General features: G+C 52.8%; 1 protein-coding gene across 1 annotated transcript in view; it reads right to left on the bottom strand.

Annotated features, from left to right (window-relative positions):
- The window catches only part of SLC24A3 (solute carrier family 24 member 3), a gene marked incomplete at both ends in the record, with an annotated part of 173,112 nt that overhangs the window by 135,592 nt on the left and 17,257 nt on the right, over nt 1-20,263 (bottom strand). The window contains one exon of the mRNA XM_081997959.1: nt 8,270-8,407. Within this exon, the coding sequence (XP_081854085.1) occupies nt 8,270-8,407 (138 nt within the window). The remainder of the gene's footprint in view (nt 1-8,269; nt 8,408-20,263) is intronic.

The following is a 20,263-nucleotide window of genomic DNA, read 5'->3' as shown; positions in this document are numbered from 1 at the left end:
CCAACAACAACAACAACAATGCCCGGTGAGCAAGCCGGGTGTACCCATTTCCAGATCAACACTGTCACAGCCTGCACTTAACACATTTGTGCGTGGCCCACGGCACACACGGGCGAAAAGGAAAACCATTCACAGTGTTTCTAACAAACCAAACAGGCAGGCTCGGCAAGAAAGAGCTCTTACAAAGCCAACGCTTGCCTCACATCTTCCCCTCAGCCAGAGATACGGGCTGTAGGGCCACGCAGCCAAGTCAAAACCGACGTATAGTTAAAAAGCAGGCGTCAGCCGTGGCGCTTCGCCAGCGTCGGTGCGTGTCTCTCCGAGCCTCGGCTCCGGGGGCCAGCTGCCAGCACCGCAACCTCCGCTCTTGCTCCCACCAAGAGAGCGTCTCTCCTTCCCGACTGTAGGAAAAGATAACCCAGCTCCAGGCCGGCACGCAAACCTAGAAGAAACAAGGTTTGGTTTTATTGCTGAGGTTTTAACCCCAACATTACAGTTTTCTAATGCTTTAGGTTTGGAGTCGACGGAGCCTTTCTGTGCTGCTCGGCATGAGGAGCAACCCGGCAGCCTTCCGAGGCGACGGCGCGTCACTTGCGACCCTCTCCTCCCAAAGCGTGAGACCCAACGCGCCGTGCTGTTCGCACGGGAGAAAGCGCTGCCGCAGGGAGACTTCAAGTTTCAGCCCTGCAGACCCCACGCCCCAGGGACGGGACTGCCGTATCAGGGTGGGACAAACGACAACGCAGAGCGCCACGGGGGAAAAATAAAATAAAAGCAAATGGCAGTACAGTGGAGTCCTCAAAACTGGAATCCCTTGGATCACTGCAGTACTGGGCACCAAAGCTGTTTCAACCTAGGTGGGAGGTGGGCAGAGAGAAAGGGACGCGGTCACATCTGCCCACGAGCACACACCGGTGGCACCCGGCCACAGCAGAGCATCCGCGGCATGGAGCCGCCCCGGCCTCACGCCTGCCTCTGTGGACGAGGAGCCTCACTCGAGCGTAAGCAACCTGCTCCCATCAGGCAGGAGAGGCCGGTGCCTGGGGAGCATCCCTCGCTCCTCTGCCCCCTCAGCCTTCACTCAGGAGGGCTTGCACCCCTGACTTCGGGTCTTCTCCTGGTGGGGCGGGTGGAAGAGAGCAGTCAACAGACAAGAGGCAGAGTGTGGGAGCAGAAGTCTCAGCAAATTTCTGTCAAATTCACAAAAACTGTTATGGCTGCGGGAGGGGAGAATATCTTTTTTACATTCCTCGAGTAACTAAACTTACAGCAATTTATTCTTCTAATGTTTCCACAAGTGAAAGCAAGGTTTTGCAACTTGCTAGGCGGAAACAAATTTTTACTTTCTCTCTCGCCAGGAAAAAATTAATTTTGCTTGAGGGAAAAATGACTACTTTTTTTTTCAAATTGCATTTTGTTTCAGACAGGAGCAAAGAAAAAAAAAAGAAGGGGAAAAAAAAATTTCACTCTTCGCAAGCTGCAAAGAAAGCCTTCCCGAACTTGGCAGCCATGGAGCAAGAGCAGTGTTGCTCACTCTGCCAGCAGCTACTTCCAGTACCTTTCCAGAGGAATTGTCTTCTATGTCTTCCCATTTCCCATCCACCAAATGACCCCACTAAAGCAAAATCCAGGCTTGTAAAGATACCGCGCCTTGCATCTTAGGGAGAACGATGCTCAGGAAGGGAAGAGCCCAAGCCCTGCACTGTACCTCCAGGTACCAAGGCCAAGAGGCGAGAAGTCTGGGTTACCTACATAGATGAAGGAGCCACCATCACCCTCCACACCCACATATCAAGGCTCCACTATAAGGAGGAGCACATCTTACCCACATTTAAATTTCTGTGTCTTCTCCGGCCTCGATGCGAATGGGTATCGGTCCCACAACTCAGACTCTGCCGCCCAGACACGCACATCCCCAGGCGCTGACGGCCAGCGTCGTTGTACGCACAGAAGCACAAACATGAGCTGGAGCCTCAGGACAGCTCCACTCATTAAACTACTTCATTACTTGAGTATTTAATTTATTACATCTTGTTTCTAGCATGCAGGCCCATCAGACCGCGGTACAATTTTCAGATCTGCACTGCCATGATCTCCTATGCGGTTTTATCTATGCAATGCCGACAATTCCCCAAAAGACAACGACACGCAACCCACAGAAAACCAAGGAGTATTAGAAGCCCTGAATTTCATCTTGCTGCAGTGACTTTTAGAGCTGCATAAATGCACTAAGTTCTCAAGCGTTCCCATCCCTATTCTACAGAAAGGCTGAAGATCTTCAGGGCAGGGAGTCTTCTGCTATAGTCCCTCTTCTTGCACCAGCAACGTGTTTATAGGTAAAGACACAGGTCTCGTGCGCTGTTGTGTGCTCTCTGGGCATCATTCTGGGCATGACAACCCGGGGCACCTCCAAGCACCTACAGCTGAGCACGTGCATAAGTCTTTGCACACATGAGGGTGAAGAGGGGGTTTCCTTTTCAGCACAGAGACAACTGCTACCACTCCGGCTGAAAACTGCCTGCTTGGGCTGTGCTTCAGCACATCCCCAGCGCAGGGCGAGTCCAAGGAAAGAGGACTGCACCGCTCCGGCGTAACACGGAGGAAACCCCACTTTGGGGAGGACGTAGCATCAGGGGAGCACTTACCGCCAACGCCAGCCTGCCTGCGGCAGGCACCAAAGCACGAGCACGGACTCCTCTCCCACAGCAAGAGAAAGTGGCACGACGACGGACCACGTTTTCTCCTCCTCCTGCCCTCAGGCCATGCCACGTGCCAGGCAGAGCTCGGTCAGCGAGCCATTCGCCAGGAAACCCGCAGCGGTTGCGGTAGTCTCGCTGCCTGGGTACGTGAAACAGAGGGGAGCAAACGTCTACCGGGAAAGAGATGTGAAAGCACAAATTCACGTGAGGTGGTTTGGGTTTTGTGGGGTAAGGTTTGCGGTTCAACGCAAGACGGGCTCTAGCAGTCTGGAAGACTTACCTACTTCATAGTCAAGCACTACAAATTACATTATCATAATCTATGACTCACTGGAGGAATATGGATAAAAGAGAAAGTTGCTTTTGAAATAAGAGGAGGGAACGTGAGAAATAATTGCGTAAAAACTTCTTTGCCTGTTTAAATTAAACACTTCTGTGCCCGAGGGTCTAAATGAATACACCGAGATCTTTTTGTTTCTGCGGTAATCACGTTATTTCCTGCCATTACCGATAATGACTTTAAAACGGCACACTTCAGCAGGGCTGTTATTTTACTCGCAGCCTTTCCGCGGCGGGAGCGGCAGCCGAGCACGTGGGAAGCGGTAACGCCGGGGGAGGAACACCGTGACAGCTCATCTGCGGAAACAGATGTCAGTCGAGCGAGGAGCTAACACGGGGTGGCACGGGGACCTCGGCGTGCCACAGCCAAGCGGCCTCGCACATCAGTTTCTAGACGGATTACGTCCCACCCTGACGCCGCCTGTGAGCTTGGCACCTTCCTGACCGCTGATAAACCAAGTCTGAATTAGCAGCAAGTTTCTCCGAGTTTCTCTAGCGCAAACGTCGCTCTGAATTTGGCAGCTCGTGCGCCTGACCCAAAGCTCAACATTAAGCCAGCTTAAGCCTTTCTGTTGGCTTCCAGCAGGTGAGTCCTATTTCCAAACAGGACCAGGTGGTTAAGTGATCCTTTGCCTCAAGTAACACGAGTGTTTCTCACTCTTTCCTCACCCTTTGCATTAGCGAAAACCGTTTGCCAAACCTAGCCCAAAACCAACACGTGTTTCAGTTAAACAGTATCACTTTTTTTGTGAATAAACTGTCCAATTTTTTTTCCCCATCTGTAGTTCCACACAGCCTTCACATGGATGCAAGGACAAGAGGATGGTAAGGAGAGGCCAGAAGAACATCTGCTGCACAACAGCACAGTCAGATACTGCCACGAAGAGCCACTGGGGTTCCAAGAGGGACGGCTTAAGCAAAACCGGACTGGGAAACAAGGGAACAGGAGACAAGAGAGCAGAGGCTTTTAGAAAAGAAAGCGGGTGTGTGTTGCTCTGCCTCCACAAGCACTCAAGACAATCGAATGCGACAACAGTATGAGGGCAGAGCGACTGATGTGTATTTCTCAGCTGCTTTGTTAACAGGCCTCATAGCTACAAGGCTTAAATTGACAACTCAAAACATACCAGCAGGTACCTGAATCCCGCAGCAAGAAGCCAGCTAGGAGCCTTGCCAGGACAGGCGTCCTCTTGTGAGGCTAGCACTTCATCCCGTCCGTTTGCCACGCCTTGCTACTTTCCCTGCCTTTTTTGGGGGAAAAGGCACTTTTTTTGCCCACATCACCCACGGCTCAGCGCCAGCTTGTGGCTGCTTGGACAGCCAGGCTCTCGGAGAGCCGAACCCCAACCCAGCCGCCTGCAGAACCGCTAACCCGCTCTGCCCGCGCCGACGGGGCAAGGCAGCCGGACGAAGGGCTTCCGCGTCGGCGTTGCATCAGCTGCCTTCAACGGGTCTTTGAAAGGAAACAGAGCCTCTTGTTTGCTACCCCGTGGCAGAAGCAGCCATGCTCCAGACCGAGCCTTGCAAGATTTATTCCCAGGTGCCATACTGCAGGGCTCAAAAACCCCCAGGGGTGCGGCGGATCAGGGCTACATAGCACAGAACAAACGGTGCGTTTTAAAGGTAACTGCTCAAAAACACCATGCTATCGCTCTGACAGCATCAGCTTCGGAGTGAAAAATTACAAGAGAAAAAAAAATTATAAAAAAAAAGGTCTTTAGGCTGGATTCTGTCCATTCCACCCCTTTAATATTTCTACAATGTGTGTTTCAAAGGAAAACTGAGCAAAACCCCCACTACTTGGAGCAGTTCTGATGATTAAATGCTACTAGATAGCCCACTGGATAAACCATTAGAAAATAAAAATAGCAGTTCGCAAATTTATGCCAGCCTTTCAAATGAGCCTGAAAATAGACGTGCAGTTAAAGAAAAAAAAAAAAAGATCTTTCCTTTAGCATGTAAAAATGTGTTTACTGCCAACAAACTACAAAAGCCAAGGTGTTGCAAAAAACCACAACACACTTCAAAATCAAGCATTTTATTTCCCTCCCCCAACAGAGGAGGTGAAACTGCTTTTTTAAATGCGTATTTTCCCTAGCTGTAGGTCGGTATACAACTTAATCTTGGAAGTAGGCAGGAGAAAAAATTGTCTTTTCAGGCAGTGTTTTCCTACTAGTACTCGCCAAAGGGAAGGAGAAGCACCTGAAGGGCAAACGCACGTAAGTGCACGTCCTGTGGGCACGCTAAGGAGGTTTAAGCTCTGTCGATTCCCGAGTAACAACAGGCGCCCGAGGGTTAGGTTCTGCACCACGCGTGAATTACGCTCAGTAACATCACCATTTTAGCCCAACTGCCTCGATTTCCCGGACCAGAACTGCGCACAGAAGCACGTAGAGAAGGCGAACTGCACCAGTTCAGCGCTCTCTTGTCACCGCAGAGGCAGACACTGTCCGGGGCCCGATCCGGCACTGACACAGCCAGCGGGAGGACGACTGCGGTGCCCCGAAGGGTGTTGAATTAAGCCTTCGATCAGCTTTGTTTAACGACAGAGTCGTAGATTGATTTGAACCGCCCTAGTCCCACCTACACTATTAAACACGAAAGCTGTTGTTCGGAACGGCGCTGAAGTTCCCAACGTGCTAATCGGCTGGGGTGATGGCTAAGCTTGCGTTAGGCTAGATCGACCTCAGCAGCCCAGTTCCATTGTCAGGTCCCGTTTCAGTCTCCTGAACGGCTGTTTCACCCTTAGTGTCAGGGAAGGGAGCAGCAGGATGAAGTTGCAGGGGCTTATGACTGGTGGTCCATTTTGTGCTGGATTCAGAAATCAGCTGGCATCGTTCTGAGTTGCGGGGAAAACAGAAAACTCTGACATTCTTCCCAAAACACAACTAACAACATTTTACTTTCTTGCATTACCATATACAGCACAAAAATAATACAGAACAAGACGATTTGTCATATTTACAGCTTCCACCACCTCTTTTACTCACTTAATTTGCCAGAAAGCAGAACCAAAGTATCCTCCACGTGGCCCACAGTCCACTGAAGTCAACAGATAACTTCCACAGACGCTTCGACAAAATAGCACTCCCATTCAAACCAAGACGACTCAAACATTTCTGACTGCCGTGCAGCCTAGCATTAATGATTTACATTTACACTATGACAATGGTCCAAATGAAATCCATAAAACACCACACGGGACCTAAACTCTGTCACTTTTAACTTTTTTTTTCTATGGTACTTCTAATCAGTTTGCTACTACAGAATGTCTTCTGTTGTAACGTCATGACAATTCAGAATAAAAACAGTAATTCATCTAGGTGTTTCTACTTTCTCTCTCCTGAACATTATCCAATGTACTCAATGATCATTGTTTTATCTTCTGGAAAAGGGGGAGAAAACATACACAGCGCAAATAAAATCCCACACATTTCCTCGAGGCCAGTTTAGTTGGTGAAGGCAGCAGAAACAGCTGAGGATGATGAGACAGCAGGTGCTGACACACAGAGTGGCGGGGGAAAGATCACTACAGATGCTGATGTGAGGCTGGGAGACTGGATCTGCACCATATGGGAGATATGCAGACAAGAAAAAAATTGACTAAGAGGAATTGTTGTACTATTTTTGCTGTCTAAAGACGACTATAATCATCCATCTGTCCAGAAATGTTATTAAGAATTACAGTGGAGGAAAAATTATAGGCAGAGAAGTGCAGCAAGAACTGTATTTGTTAGCATTTCTCTTGGGGCACGTAACCTACATAAATCCTGAAGAACAGAGAAATACCTTTCCCCTTCCCTCCTTCAACTTTGAGAAAACGACATCCAAGCTCTGCTGTGAAAAGAAAAAAGAATAAAGGACTGAACAGCTCATAAAGCCTTCTCTTGTAATAGCGATATATCATGATGATTTCTATTTAGCTGGAAATAAAAACGATGCCATTGATTGGATGCAAACTGAAGACTCCCCATCGTGTTCTTTTTTCTATCATCCATGGAAAGATTTTTTTCGTACGTGGTTGCTGGGGATTTGTCCTTTTAAGTAGGGGACAGGAAACTGCCCCTCTAAATAGAGGGGGCTCTCAGAACAAGTACAAGAAAAGACAAAAAGCCCCAAACAGCCCAGGGAAGGCGAGCTCAAGGAGCACGTCGGCCCACCTCCTGCAGTTAAATACCCCCACCCAGTTTGCCTCAATTCTGGCTGCAGGTGGATCCCCGAGGAAGCGGGACACATGAAGCATACAAACACAGCAACATGTTTATGCCCACCTCCCCCAAAAGTTTCTGAGGTGGTCAACCTACTTCAAGAACATATAACAGAGCAGCAGAGTTTCAGTGACATTGAGTTCCGACAAGTTTCAGAGAGACAGGAGTCAAGGAGATGAGGAGCACCCTGCTAAGGTCCCTCCCCGAGGAAAAAGCTACATTATGAACTGAGCCCTATTTCGCATTAGCAGATCAACCCAACCTCATGCTACAGAAGACTAGGTTTCTTCGGGTCCACTCCTGGTGGAACTACTTGTACTAAATATATGACTACCTAGTAATTTCATAAAATCACAGAACCTTAAGGTTGGAAGGGACCTTTCAAGGCCATCTAGTCCAACCCCCCTGCAGTGAGCAGGGACATCTGCAACTAGATCAGGTTGCTCAGAGCCCCGTCCAGCCTGACCTGGAATGTTTCCATGGGGCATCTCCCACCTCTCTGGGCAACTTGGGCCAAGGTTTCACCACCCTCATTGGGAAAAATCTCTTCCTTATATCTAGTCGAAAACTGCCCTCTTTTAGTTTAAAACCATTACCCCTCATCCTATTGCTACAGGCCCTGCTACAAAGTCTGTCCCCATCTTTCTTATATAATTTCTCAGATAATTATCCTACTAGCACACATCAACACTATGTACATTCCACGACCAGAACCTCACGCGGTGTTTATGAAAGAACCAGAGAAGAAAGCATGCTTCATATGATCTCAGCACTCGGCTATTATTATATATAAACACTGCCTTGTACTCTAGCTGACAGCAGGTCTTCCTCCTAAGCCCAGTTGCCGAGGGAGTTCCTGATACCCATATGGTGCACACATACAAGGAAAACAACGAACATGTTTATTGGCTTAAAAATTAGTAAGTACAAGTTTTTGGCAGTAAAGGTGCTACCAATACAGATATCTGGAGCCAAGAAAGCCAACCGTAAGACCAAGGAGCTGGAAGCAACTTTCATTCCTACCTGGTTCAGTGCAATTTCTGACGTACAGCTGCCCCCCGTCCTCCGGGACGTCAGTCGCGTTCTCCCCATTTGCTTGCAGCAGCTGTCTCCCGCTCCATTTGTCATTACTTTCCTCAGAATAACTCAGGGCATAGTAACCTAAAGGAAAAGAGCAGTCGTTACATGAGAGTGCTCAGGAAAGGCAGCTCCTGATTCTGTTCCTGAACGCTTGAAGCTGCCAAAACATCTGCATTTCAAACCTAAGGTCCCGCGGGTTATAAGCAGCGGTGTTTCTAATCCCACCAGAAAGGTACAGCGCTGTTAGCTCCACACCCCAGTTAGTCCCAAAAACATGAGGAGTCAGGTTCGTTCCCCTGCAACGTCAAAGGTTCGTACTAGACGAGCACCTATGGTTTCAGAAAAAGTTGTAAGCGGCAATCAGTTTCAAACTGGAGTCCCATCCACTGATTTGGTTAAAAAAAAAACACAACACAAAACAAACAAAAAACCCCCAAACAAAATAACAAAAAACCCACAAACCACCACACACACCAACAACAAACACACCTCATCTTAATACTCCTGTAGGCATTTTGCTGCTGTTAAGCACCAGCAAAAAATCTGCTGAATTGTGCGTGTGCTTATACAACATTTAAGCCATTTCTGCTTAGGATTACAGCCCAAGCCGCTGCCGAAGGCGGCCTCAGAAACGCAGCGGCTGACACACGAGTCAGGCTGCTTTGCGAGTCGACAGGAGGCCCCGCAGGCGTTCGGCGAGCTCCGCGCCCGCGGAGCGTCAGGCTCCTGGGGACGGCGAGGGCAGAGCTCGGCAGCCCACGCTCTCTCGGGAAACACGGGCAGGGAGGCTGCAACGGAGCGGGGACCGACGCACGGCAGCCATCGCCGTTTTCAAACTACGCTTTGCGATAAAATTCCGAGCCGTGATTTCCACCCAAGCGGTCAATAGGGACCTGCTTCGGTACCTTGGGCCCCACGAACGGTGGCGGTGGCTCCTGACTGCTCGCCGCAGGCCAGGCACCAGCTCTTCGCCGCGTTCATTTACGAAGAGGAAATCCACAGCTTCCTCCAGGTTCTGCTCACGAAGCACAAAGCAGCTGATGGAAACGTCTTTGTGAGAGCACCGCCATATTCGTTCTCAAGCTGGTTCTTAGGGAGCCCAGCCGCACCCAACCCAACCTCGCCGAAGCCGGGGCGTGCCTCTGCGTCACTTCAGCGGCCTCCTTACTGCCAGCCGTTAAGGTCAGCCTACGAACATCAGGGGCACGCACCTCCGATAAAGCCGAGGAAAGGGGTGAACCCCAGTCCAGCAGGAGTCAACCCGGGGGTCCGAGCACACTTGTTACCGCGCCCTGCCAGGAAGGGCGCACGCACTTACCGACCCCTCACTTCCCCAACACCACCATATTGCTTCTGCTCACCAGTTCCTTTGCCAGCAAGGCCCAGACCCGACTGCGGAACAGCTGCACACCATCAAAACAAAGCTCCAGCGCTGCACGTGTTGCTGTTGAGAATACCAAGAAAACCCCTAAAGCCCTGTTCCCGGGCCATCGACCCAGTGAAACAAGAATGCCCGTCTGGAAGGCGAGGAAGTAGCAAACAGCAACACGTCGGGGAGACTGCAGCGGCACATCTTTGGCTCCGGCAAGGGACGAGAGTGGCCAGCGCCTGGACTTCGCGCTGAGAAGCCGCGAGGAACCGAGAAGCGAATACTGAGAAGCGAGCGTGGGCAGTGATAGCTGGGCAAGAAACACACCGAAACATCGACTCCCTGGGCACCAAAACCAGTCTGCCCGTAACAAACGTGAGGACGGGTTACAGCAAGCCCCAGCTGCCGTCAGCGGCGCAGCGCGCCAGGCTGCCGCCGCTCCGCTGCTGCTTCGAGACCCAGGCCGACGGGCGGGTTCCAGTCGCACGCTTGCAAGGCACAGGGTGGTTTCGGGTACGAGGACGCAGCAAGTAACCCTACGGACGGTAACACATCCTTGGTCTCGGTACTTCCAACTCTCCCCTTGCTTTACTCCCCGCTTCGGCGTCGCCTTGGTGCTGCTAAGTGAAACTCTCTTTTAGCGATGTCAACAAAAACAGCTGGCTGGTTTCCACGATGTTCTTGGCACAATGCTGGCTGGCCTTGGACATGTCATGTCTGCCTAATTAGCTGGAAGCACATGTTCGTGTGCCGGCCCCACGCACCCGACGGCGTTTGTGACTCCAGCAACCGAGACCTTGAGCCCGTCTAATAACAAAGAGCATTTGAGAGATATTTCCACCCACCCATCCATCTTCCTTCCACCTGGCAGAACATGGGCTCTCTCACAAGGACTCTGCTATGCAAGTTACTCCACATGCCCGCATGGCCGGCACTGCCCACGGCCCTTCTCCTGCCTGCGGCCGGGCCTGGCTGTCCTGCCCACTGGGGAGACCGCGCAGCCAGCTGCCAGACGCCCCGGCTGTTCTGGGGCCAGCAGGCAACTTCAGGTTTTACTCCACGCGGGGAACCCACGGCTCCGGGGGTCCAGCAGAGGCTGGAGTCTGCACCCAACACCTGATGCTTCAAAACCACCTTTAAATCTGAACTACTCGCAGTTTCGTCCTGCGCTTTGGAGACCAACCACAAGGCAAAGAGCAGCGGAACCGAGACTCAAACCTCGGGGCAATGTTTCTGAAGGTGCCAAAGGATGAAGTAAAAGGTTCTCTGCAGGTCCTGTCCCTCTCGTTAGGTTTTCCGACTCATCCCATCAAGAGAGAGGTGGTCAACCCAAGACTTCTCCGTCTCGCCCAGAGCACAGCCTGCTCAGGGCAGCTCCGTATCACGCTACCGGCGGGGAGGCAACGCTTGGGAAGGGGCTGCCTGGAAATCCGCACTCCAGGCCCGCGGCACTGGCTGGGACCGACGCTCCCAAGACACGCTGGAGTCCGCCGGCATGCACGTTTGGGGGAAGAACCACAGCTGCATGGGCAGCTTGAAGCACCTTTTCGAGCAAAGAGTGTTTAGCTTGGTAAACTATCACCATCTGAAGCTTGGTACTTGCTGTGCTTTACAACCTTCACAGAACGCTGTTTGTTTAGTCCGTGAGCCTGGGTAAGAGCTTAAGCTGCGAGTTAAACACATACAAACGTCACGGATAGAAGTGGACTGCGTTTCTCAGAAGGAGTCCAGGCAATAACGCGACATCAGGCATCTCCCATAACAATAAACATATTCTGGTAACCTGAGCTAAGCAGTTTCGGTTCCACATACAAGCTGTTTTCAAAGCAGAGAGAGGCTCTTCTCCAAGCAGCCGATGCTTCATTGTGCGTCGCTGCATGGAGGGAAGGCACGAGGGAGAACCCGCAAGGACTGCGACGGCCCAGAAGTTCCTGCAGAAAGCTCTCCTGCTGCCTCCTCGCCCACAACGCCTGTCTCTCTCGGATTGCCAACTTTTCCGAGCGAGGGGCAGAGAAGAAGAAAGTCATCTGAGGTGACTTTGGAAGGGAAAAAGCTTAATTTGGCAATAAAAGTGTTTATAAAGGCTACATTCAGCATTCGCGCAAATCAGCATAAATAGCAGCAGGACTGGTCCGCAGCTGGACTTGATGGGACGGCTGTGACTTACGCCGGTAAAAGCTCTCCTCCTCCAGGTTTAAGCGGGGTCAGCTGTCCCACGGCAGGACTCGCAGCCCGCTGACCCCAAAATCCTGCCTCGGGTATCTCCACTCTAAAACACATTCAGCTCAGAGCAATAGAAAACAGAAGTTCTAGATGAAAGGAGATGCTTTCTTCAAAGGCTTGGCCTTCCAAGGATTTCCCTGTGAAAACAGGGAGACATCAAGATTTTAACCTTGCCAACAAGGACGTTCTGTGACAATTAAATGGGGTCGCCGGCTTGCCGGCGCCAGCCTCCCTGCGGCACGGCTGGAGGCAGCTTGACGCCTGCCCTACGGGCACGGGCTGCGCTCCTACCAGCCTTTGCAGAAAGCAACTCAGACGCTTGGCTTCGTGTTTTGGTGGGTTCAGCAAAAGAAGAACCGACTGTCAGCTGCAGTTTAACCCTTCATACGTGGCTGCCTATAAAACAGGGACCTCACCCACCCCGTTGGATGCGGGGGCCCCACCATTTTGGCCTGGCAGCGCCTCTTCCCGCCTCAGGGCGCGCGGTGGAACCACCACGACGAAGCGCTGCAGCGCCCAGCGCCAGCACCGTTGCATCCCGCCATGGCAGGGCTCCGTGAACCATGTGCCACCGACCAGCGGGGCCAGGCGGCCAGCCCTGCTCCGGCTTCCACGGCCCCTTCCCATCTGCGCTGGTGAGCTCCCACCGCGGGTTGCCACAACACCTGCAGCAGGAGCACCGGCACCTCAGGCTCACTTGTGGGAAAGGCGCAAGTACAGCCCGATCCACAAATACAAGGGCATCCCCGGGACATTTCAAAAAGGCAGGTGCAAGGGTCACAAATTCTCTCTGAGAACGCATCTTTTGCAACGGGTGCTTTTGGCTTCTCGTTTCAGACGGTGTCTTGCAATCCTTCATTCATCGGTCCTAAGGCAAAACTCGCGCTGACGTGAAGCTTCACAGGCTGCCCAGGGAGGTGGTGGAGTCACCATCACTGGAGGTGTTCAAAAAACGTGTAGGCGTGGCACTTGGGGACACGGTTTAGCAGGCATGGGGGTGTTGGGTTGATGGTTGGACTTGATGATCTTAAAGGTCTTCTCCAACCTTAATGATTCTGTGATCAGCTGCCCAAGGCTGTGGGACCCCAGCCCTTATGCCAGCGAAGAAGGGCCCCATCTTTTGATTCCAGTATACAGTAAATAACAGCCAGAAAAATGTAGAACAAAAACCTGATGTTCCGCAGAGGGGCTATGAGAACAGCAAGGAATAAGCAAAACTCTTCTTTCCAAGAAAAAGCAGGAAAGGTTACAAAAAGCAAGCTAACGCTTTTCTTTCTGAAGATGCAGTTATTCAGAATTGGATGATTTTTAACAGGAAACATGTCAAAGCCTTTTTTTCTTTTTTCTTTTTTTTCATTTCCTCAGCAGAGATAGAGACTACTGAACATCCTGCATTAGCTACATTGTCATTTTGTTCAGGCCAGTATACAGATTAGACATTTTTCTTACTAATGTTTTAGCTGCTGGCTCTATAATAAAATAATGTGACATCTTTAAAGACTTTACTACAATAAAGAGTTTTTCCAAAGTTCTGTACCATAGCGTATTTCAAAGTAGGCAAATTATTTTTTTTTTAAAGCACTGAACCACACCAGAAGGTATTTTCCACAACTCCAGTTACCCAGCACTGGTTTTCCGTTACAGACTCAGAACTGAGATTCTGGAGAATTTTATTTTTGCTTCCTCCCAGAGACATTCCCATGGACAATAAGCGTACGAGTCATTCCTCCCTGCCTCTGTGCCTGTACTGCGTTTCGTACTACAAGTGAGACCATGCGGATGGTGCATTTCCACCGGCCGTGCCTCCTTAAATAAGACAGGGAGCACGTCAGCGCGTCCGCTGCGAGCTCTGCTCCCTGGCGAGCCGGGCTGGTGGGAACACGCTCTCTAGCAAGACCCCTGATCTGTTCTACTTACGATCACAAAAATGGAATAGAGTGGAAAGAAGAACCCATCGAATGGCTGAGAATTTCTGAAAACGCTGCGTGTGTGACCCAGATCTCCATGTGGGAACTCAGGAGCTCCTTACGCTATTCCAGATGGCTCTGGCTGGAGTTCACAACTTGCAGCACTGCAGAAACGCAGCCGAACACAGCCCGATCTGCACTCCTCAGCATGAGGAATACTACTTTATAATGCTATACAACACCCCGACGTTCCTCCGTTGCAGAGAGAAGCATGCGTATTTTCAGCATCAAGGCACAGGAAGCCCCACAAGCCAGGAACACGGCAGGACCTGGGAGCGGACCTCCAGTTTCTAGCGGGGCCAAATCAATCTGGTGTGGAGCCCGGGGTCCTGCGGGACCCCCTGCTCCTGTGGGGTGGGCAGCACCAGGAAGGCCTTCGCGCAGCTAGCCAGCAGGCCTCGGACAACCAAAGGAGATGAGGACACCCAAACTCCCCCCTGGAAGGTGGGATACAGGTCAGGGGAGACGACGGTTGTGCTGCCCAAATACAGCAAGCTCACGCCAACCATAAGGCCAAGTATTTAATGCCATCTCTCCTCTAAGTGCATGTGACAACATGAGGGAGAGACTTACTACCATCTTTCTCTCCAGGCCGCTGATTAAAAACCAAACACCCCCCCACGCCTCCCTCCTTGAGATCAGAAGGTCATCTCGTGAACCTGGCCACGAAGTGACCAGGTTGTTTCATCCACGCCTCCAAATCCACGCCTATTTATTGGAAAACTACCCCAAAAAGTTAAGAGGAAGATGAGCGGATAAATCGTGGTCTTGAGGGTTGCTAAGGAAAGGCTGCGGAAAGCTCTCTGGGGTCAGGCTGGTGTGCGGCAGTAACCTGGCACGCGTGTAGCGCTGCCCCTCTCATCCAAACCGGGGCTGAGGCCGTGGACAAGATAACTTTAAATCAAGAAGGGAGGATTAAAAAAATGCCCAGGCATGATGTTCAGCTGGGAGGAACCGGGATAACTCCATGAACGTTGGTGCAGAAATGGACGTACAGCAGCGGAGGCCGTGGCCTGACGCTGCTGAAGCGCAGTGACGGTGGAAGGTGCTCGTGGGCGGCGAGCTGGAGCGGGGAGGAGGCCAGTGGCTGGCCCGGCCACGGCGACGGCTCTGTCACCACAGCCCTTCACATGCATAACGCATTGCTGCGAACGGCTTCGCGGAGCTGGCAGGGATCCTCGGCTCTCGCCGACAATAAACTGCTTTCTATGCAAACTGCTAGATCCTGCTGGCCCAAGCCAAAAACAGCACAGCTTTTCCGAAATACGCTCGCCCTCCCTCCTCTCTTGTCTGTCCCTTTTATCTGTTGTTTTGGTGGTGGCGGTTTCAAGTTTTGGAGGGCTGGTTTCACACGCCCCCCACTTCCAACTAGCTGAATTCTCTCCCTCTCCCCAAAATTTTCCTACGGTGAATACAATAGGGAGATATTCCTGGGGAAGAAAAGAGCTGGACCCACCGAGCACAAGCTCCCACGTTAAGCTAGCAGCAGAGGTGGGGAGCAGCGGCGTGGTTACCCCATGGCAGACCAGGCGAATCCTCTTGGCAGAGCAAGACCCAGCCGAATTCACCGTAGCAGGGCTCCGGAGCTGCCCTGCCGCTGGCCGCCTGGGCTGCAGGGAAGGGTCCAGCCAGCCCCCGTACACAGGTCTCTCCCAGCGCAATCGGATCTGCCGCAGAGTGTCACGGCGTAAGCTGAGCTCAGGATTGCATAAGCGTTATCTTCCTTTGTAGCTGATTTGGGAGATGCTTTCCTTTCGGAATCAGCAGCAGCAAAGACCACGAACAGAGCGTCCTTGGGGGTGGGAACCAAAAACCTCCACCAGCAGCCTGTTCCTTACATCCGATCTCAAAGCTGTATTTCCACACCTACTGGTCTAGCCAAAAAGGGGCAGAAGGGCAGGGAAACAGGCTGGCCAAGCCACCACCACGGTTAATACTTGTGTAACACAAGGAGGGCAGAGAGGCCAGAGCAAAGTTACCGGCACTTAATAAACAGGAACAGGGTCCCTGCACCAAAGGCCTCCAAGTCTAATCAGACGGCAGAGCACAGACGACGCAGGCGCAGAGCGGCAGCCGGCTCGAGGAAGACGGCAGGCTGGCCGGCCGGCCAGCAGCACCGCGGGAGGAGTGGCAGAACCGGGTACCGGCAGCTCTCCTCTCCGACACCACCCAGCCTCTGCCTCCATGTGCCGCCCGGCCCCGAGATTCATCATCGAGACCAAGGCAGCCGCTGAGGAAGGGACCCTGCAGCTCTGCAAACAGCAATGAGAGAGGTGACCTGAAGGTCCCAGAGCAACCAGGCACCACAGAAGTATTGTGATGGTGAGCACAACTCGCCAGAGCACCCAAACAATTTGGGAACACAAGCACACTCCATAAGCCGACCGAAGCTTTAGGAAACCCTCAGCTTGTAGGAAAAGGTGTGAAATGACATGTAGCCTGCCACATGAGTCCCTCTGCGTCAAGACCCAACAGGGGTACGCGCGCCCCGCCGAGGGGCGGCCCTGAACGCCGCGAGGGGTCACAGAGCAAATGAGTCCACGTGCGGGGGGACCTGCCACACAGACCTACCAGCACCAGGAGAAGGCCGGAGAAGGCGTCCGCAGAGATGGCTTACAGAAGTATTTTCAGACCCTTGGCAAGACCAGCATGAAGCTGGCACAGTGCAGGAATGAGGGCTTGCCCATCTTCACCCACCAACGGGGGACACCAAGGTGAGATGCCAGCCAGCGGCGCTGGCAGGGGACCTGCCCCAGCACCTCAGCCAGGTGAGGCAGGACACGCAACGGGAGCTGGACGGAAAGCCTGGATGGGTTCCCTGCTGCTGAGCAGCACCAAGCCCTGTGCCCACAGACCTCCTCTCCTTGCCACTTTTGCAAATCCCCATGGAAAAAGACCTGTGGCTTTGGCAGATGAAGAGTTGCAGGATTTCTCTCACCCCAGCTCTTCCAATTCTTTTCTCAAGACTCGCTCTCCAGCCAACAGCCATTAAGTTCAGCCAGACCCCTGTGACAATATTCACCCCCACACCTTCTCCAGGGGCCCGACTCCGCAGGCTACCAGCACATCTTACCTTGCTGCCCAGCTGGTACTGGTGCGCAGTGCAGCTCCCCGACCTCCCCAGCTGAGCTGCCTCCTCTCCTCCTCCTCACCTTCACACACCTCCCACAGCCTGCTTTCCCACCAGCCCCTCCGTGCAAACTCCCATCCGCTACCAACAGCCCTCTGCAGTCCCACACCCCATCCCTGAGCCTCCTCCCGCTTCCATGGAAATTTTGTAAAAGGCAAGCAGAAAAAACAATTTTGGTCAAATTAAGCATTTCTCATTTTTTCAGTTTATCACTACGCAGTGACTCAAGTGGCACCCACCAGGAAAAACAAACAAACGAAAAAAACCCCACAACAAGAAGAAAGTAGCATTGATGGCACCTGGCCCCACAATCAGATGATGGGGCAGGGACAGAGGAGTGGCAGGTTCAACCCCTCCCCAGGTAATTGGGGGCAGGAACGTCGCTGCAGCTCTCCCCATTGCCCAAGTCGGGCTCCACCAAGCAGGGAAGATTTTCCCATGGAAGCTGCTCCTCTGGGAAAGGTCATTAAGTTTTAATCAGAGCAGAGACCGGCACCCAGGTGCCCTCCACCCAGGCAAAGCGTCCGTTGCTCCCCATCCTCTGCCCTCACTACCTGTCGAGGCAGGGCTGAGGAGCTCCAGGGGAGACCCACCACCACCCTTCCTGCTGACAGGCGAGGCACGAACACCCGAATCTCAGCTCCAACACAGCCAAAAAGGGGCAGAAACAAGGTCTAAATCCTCACACACACACACACCCCCCCCAGTATCCTTCTCCCCCATTTATTACAATTTCTCTAGGTGATCACCAGCAGGAAAAAAAAGCAGCCCCCACAAACCCCCCGACACAATTACATCCCTGACGCCTCTTGCTCTCTACTGCAGAAGTAAATGCAACCTCGACTAAAGATCCAGCCCGGCCTCGGGGGAAGATCACAGCCTCGGAGGGATGGACTACAAGTTCTCCCGTTCTCCCACCAGCAGCGGCCGCGCTGATAGTCTTTGTCCAAAGCACCCCGCCCCTCTGCCAGCCTGAAGACCCCTTCAGAGGCATCGGAGAGGCTGGCTCCGAGCCCAGAAACCCGTCCCAGCCTCAAACGCACCACACAGTACGACAAAATACCGCCTCTGTACCCCTCTTCCCTCATTTGTACCCTCAGAGGAGCGAGGCAGAAGACCATGCAGCCCACCTGAGAAGAACACGGCCTCCACACTCCCGTGCGCCCACCATCTCGGCTCCCGGCCCTCCCCGCCGAGCCAGAGGCTCGTGAGCCCCCTCCCAGCGAGGCGCGGAGGGGCCCGCCGAGGGCCCCAGGCAGCTCCCGCCCCGCCCGGCCATCACAGGCGCTCAGGAGCTGCAGCTGGGAGCGACGCTCCGAGGGCAGCCCAGCTGCCGGCGGGGAAGGCTGCGCCCGCGCCGAAGGTCAGGCACCTCTACAGCTCTCACACAACGCGAAGAAGAGTGAAAAATGTAACTTTGGGCTTATTTTAACGCTGAAAAGCTACCTACCGCCCGAAAGTGAAATTTCCACAGTTCTGCTCGAGTCCTGCTCTGCTCCCACCCTGAAGGCGAAAAACCCTTCGAGGTCAGGCAGCGCTTTGCAGAAACCAACTCACAGCAGCGATTGCTCCTCAAGCTTCCCACCCCTTCAGGTGGTGGGGCTGCCCACCCCGGCTGGGGTCACCCCCCTGACCTCCGCACCGGCACCTGGCAGCAAGACGCAAATACCCTCCGCCCGCAGCACCCGGTGCTTGTGGCTGGCACCCGTGGGCGCTCGCGGCACTCCGTGCACCTCAGCTGGCGGCCGGGGTGCTGGGCAGCACCTGCAGCGCTCCGCGCAGCAAAGCTCAGGGGACAGAAACACCTCTGCAGGAGCTGCGATCTGCCACTGCTCACTGCAGCAGCTAAAGAGAGACACCGACAAAACTCCCCCCGGGCTGGGCAAAGCAAAGGGAAACCGCCCGCAAACCGGAGCCGGCAGCCAGCGCGCGAGGCACCGATTTCAGCGACCCACGTTTTCATTCCCGCTCTGCCACCAGCTTGCTGTGACCGTAACCAAATGCCGCTCTTCGTCGCTGCCACCAATTTCGTCCTCCACCTGCTTCAGCTCTGCACGAGGCCTGCTCCTCCTCACGCCTCCGCACGATTCTTAGCAGGCGGGAGACGCGATACCTAAAGGCACCACAGCGTACGCAGCACGCTCAGGAAGGCGTCGCCGCGATCGGGAGGACAGCCTGAAATCGCGATGCTGCGTGATGCAAGCCAAGAGTTTTACCCTCCGGGACTCGGGCGCTCCCTCACGCTCCCCCGACGCAGCGGTTCCCTTTTTCTCCCTCGCGAGAAGCAGCAGCACTCCCCATCCCTGCAGCAGAAGGGGCGACGACCCGGGCTCGCTGCACGGGCAGCGCCGTCGGAGGGGAAGGGGCGACGTGCCGCAGCGCGTCAGCTGCCACGTCAGCCCCGCGGCCCCCGCCACGGCAAGCGTGCGCCCCGACTCCCGAAGGTGCTGCAGCACCAGCAGCTGGGCTAGCCACGGAGGGACGCTTTAACCTGGAGCACGCGCCTCCTTTTGCGCGTCCTTCAAACACCGAGAAGTCTCCCCAAAACTGATTTCAAGTAACCGTTTATACAGACTGCATGTGTTCCCACTCCACCTGTCTTCTCACTTCCCCCAAAAGTCATAAAACCAAAAGCAATAGCATTTTTTTCCCCAAGGAAAGCAGAGAAATTAGCTGAAAAAGTCTCTTTCATTAACAAGAAAGTATGGAAGAAGATTGCTTGTTCCCCTAAATTTGAGCTCTGTGACATTTTATATTCTTGTAAAACAGTCATTTTGATACAGGTTTTTATTTGTATTTAAGTCTACTAGTTCTCCAGGTCAGTAAAACTCCTCTGCCTCAGACCAACCGTAACTCATCTTGTAGGTAGCACACAGACTCCACGAGAACCTGTGGATTTCTGCACTTCATCATCCTGAACAGGCTGGTGCTAGGCTTAGTTAGCTGAAGATACAAGTTTCCCGTTCAGCATCTTGTGCCAAAAATTGTCACCGGATATGCGATTATTCCAGGCTTCCTTGATCGTTCATCACCAGTTTATGCAGAAATTTATGTTTTCTTTATTATTCGTATCAGCTTAACCAGTCAATTGACCATTCCCTTCTTGCTTTACATGTTAAGTGCAAAAGGAACAGTTTAGCACCTGGTAAAAAATACCACTTCTTAAGTCTCCCTATCATGGCTCCTGTGATCCAGCTCCTCTCTAAACTAAAGAGTGTTTTTCTTCTTATCATAATCTTTTACGTCTC

This window comes from Phaethon aethereus (genome assembly GCF_964289735.1).
Source record: "Phaethon aethereus genome assembly, chromosome: 3".
Lineage (NCBI taxonomy): Eukaryota > Metazoa > Chordata > Aves > Phaethontiformes > Phaethontidae > Phaethon > Phaethon aethereus.
This window is presented reverse-complemented; position numbering and strand designations above follow the sequence as displayed.